Genomic DNA, 2,428 nt, shown 5'->3' with positions numbered 1-2,428 from the left:
GACCCAACCGGAGGAGGAGGAGGAGGAGGAGGAGGAGGAAGAAAAGGAGGAGGAGGAGGAGGAGGAGGAGGAGGAGGAGGAGGAGAAGAAGAAGAAGAAGAAGAAGAAGAAGAAGAAGAAGAAGAAAAAGAAGAAGAAGAAATAACAGAAACACCACCAACAACGACGACGACAACAACAACAACAACAACAAGATAAAGACGATAAAAAGGAGGGCCAAAACGATTGACTTACAGTCCAAGGCACCATGTCGTCACCACCTGGGATCTCTTTACCTCGGAGAAGAAGGAAGAGGAGGAGGTGGAGGAGTAGGAGTAGGAGGAGGATGAGAGAGAAGAAAAGATCAAGGAGAAGAGGAAAACCAACAAAAACCGTCCACTTACATCCCAAAGGCACCACGTTGTCACCATCTGGAGTCTCTCGACCTCGGAGGACGAGGAGAGGATGAGGAGAAGAGAAGATCAAAAGGGAGATGAGGAAGACCAACAAAAAACAGTCCACTTACACTCCAAGGCACCTTGTCGTCAGGCACGGGGAATCTATTCACATCCTTGAACATATGGTAGGGCGACATCCGAGACTGGAGGTTCAGCCGGAGACTTCGATGTCTGCTCAGGTCATCTGTTGGGCATACACGTCATCAGAAGAAGTGAGGCCTCGAGGGGACAATATACACGTGCGTCCAGGTATTGAGAGCGAACAATCTGATATTTTTCCGTCGGTCTGGAAAACTGTATTGTTTTTTTTTTCGGGATTTGGGGGTGGGGGCTCATCCAACACCCCAATTAAAAACACATGTCTGTGTGGATATTGCTGAAAAGCGTTGATTGAAGGAACCCAAAAAAAAGTAAATTTGCAATTCTAAGGACAATCAAGGCTTTGGCAGTCATCCAACTTTGGCAGCAATAATAATGATATCAATAATAACAACAACAACAACAAAAATAATAATAATAATAAATGATAATAACAATAATAACAATACTACGACTACTACAACAACAACAACAACAACAACAACAACAACAACAACTACTACTACTACTACTACTACTACTACTACTACTACTACTACTACTACTACTACTACTACTACTACTACTACTACTACTACTGATGATGATGATGATGATGATGATGATGATGATAATGATGATGATGATGATGATGATGATATAGTATAATAATAATAATAATAATAATAATAATAAAAATAATAATAATAATAATAACAATAACAATAAAACTAACAACAACAATAATAATAATGATAATAATAATAATAATAATAATAATAATAATAATAATAATAATAATAATAATAACAATAATAATAATAATAATAATAATAATAATAATAAGGTTGATGATAATGATGATGATGATAACATCAACAATAACAAAATAATAACATTAATAATAATAATAATAATAATAATAATAATAATAATAATAATAATAATAATAATAATAATAATAATGATAATAATAATAATAATAATAAAAATAGTAACGATAATCATCACCATCTTCATCTTTTTTCCCCCCAGATCAATCGACGTTTGACGACGCAGCTTGCAGGCTTCTCTCTTGGCGTCAGCATTTTGCATTCGTGAAGCCTCATACGACTTGCTGCCCACTGTGATTGCTGTGTCAGTGGTGGAGCAGTAAGCCGCCTCGAGGTCGCACGCTGGAGACCTGAGTTCGATTCCCGAGCTGGGAGAACAGTTTTATCAAGTATAATTGTCTTTCTGTTGGGATGTTGTGTCCCTCTCTGCCACGGTTCACCCTGACAGAGCATGGTCGGAAGCCAAAATCTAAATCTAGATCTAAATTGTGTCATGGGTGCGTAAAAACGCCGACATTTATTATTTTCTAAATTAAAAAAATTAAAGAACTTATGTCCCGACAAATATTAAACCGGCCATAGCAAATTACCTGAAGAATCAAAATGTGTTTTGCCTCTGGGCTTGAGGCTGGCTTCCAATGTCCTCTCAACTCTCAGCAGTGTCTGGGCGGTACTTTCTATCTGGGGAAATATTGTCAACAGTCGGGTATGAGAGTGTGTGTGTATATATATATGTGTGTGTGTGTGTGTGTGTGTGTGTGTGTGTGTGTGTGTGTGTGTGTGTGTGTGTGTGTGTGTGTGCATGTGTGCAAGCGCGCGCGTGCGCGTTGTGTTCGTGCGTGTGCATGTATTATAATTATAATACTAGTACCGTGATAGTGATAGTGATAATGAGAGCAATAACACTACGAAATGTTTATACCCCCACTCTATTAGTAGTAATCATCATAGCAATACAATATAATAAATATAATCTTAATAATAATAATAACAATGAGGATCAAGGTAAAGGGAACAAATCTGGGCACAGGGAAGCGCACAAAAACAGAACTTTATCTTTGTCTTCTCACTGGTGAAGCG

At 37.9% G+C, this 2,428-nt stretch overlaps 1 protein-coding gene across 1 annotated transcript in view; it reads right to left on the bottom strand.

The window, feature by feature from the left end:
* Positions 1–403: 403 nt before the first annotated feature.
* LOC101848974 (transient receptor potential cation channel subfamily M member-like 2) overlaps positions 404–2,428 on the bottom strand; it is a gene marked incomplete in the record, with an annotated part of 84,953 nt that continues 82,928 nt past the window's right edge. The window contains 2 exon segments of the mRNA XM_005100011.3: positions 404–621; positions 1,939–2,029. Of these exon segments, the coding sequence (XP_005100068.2) occupies positions 404–621; positions 1,939–2,029 (309 nt within the window).

The sequence above is a fragment of the Aplysia californica genome, unplaced genomic scaffold (assembly GCF_000002075.1).
Source record: "Aplysia californica isolate F4 #8 unplaced genomic scaffold, AplCal3.0 scaffold00232, whole genome shotgun sequence".
NCBI lineage: Eukaryota > Metazoa > Mollusca > Gastropoda > Aplysiida > Aplysiidae > Aplysia > Aplysia californica.
This window is presented reverse-complemented; position numbering and strand designations above follow the sequence as displayed.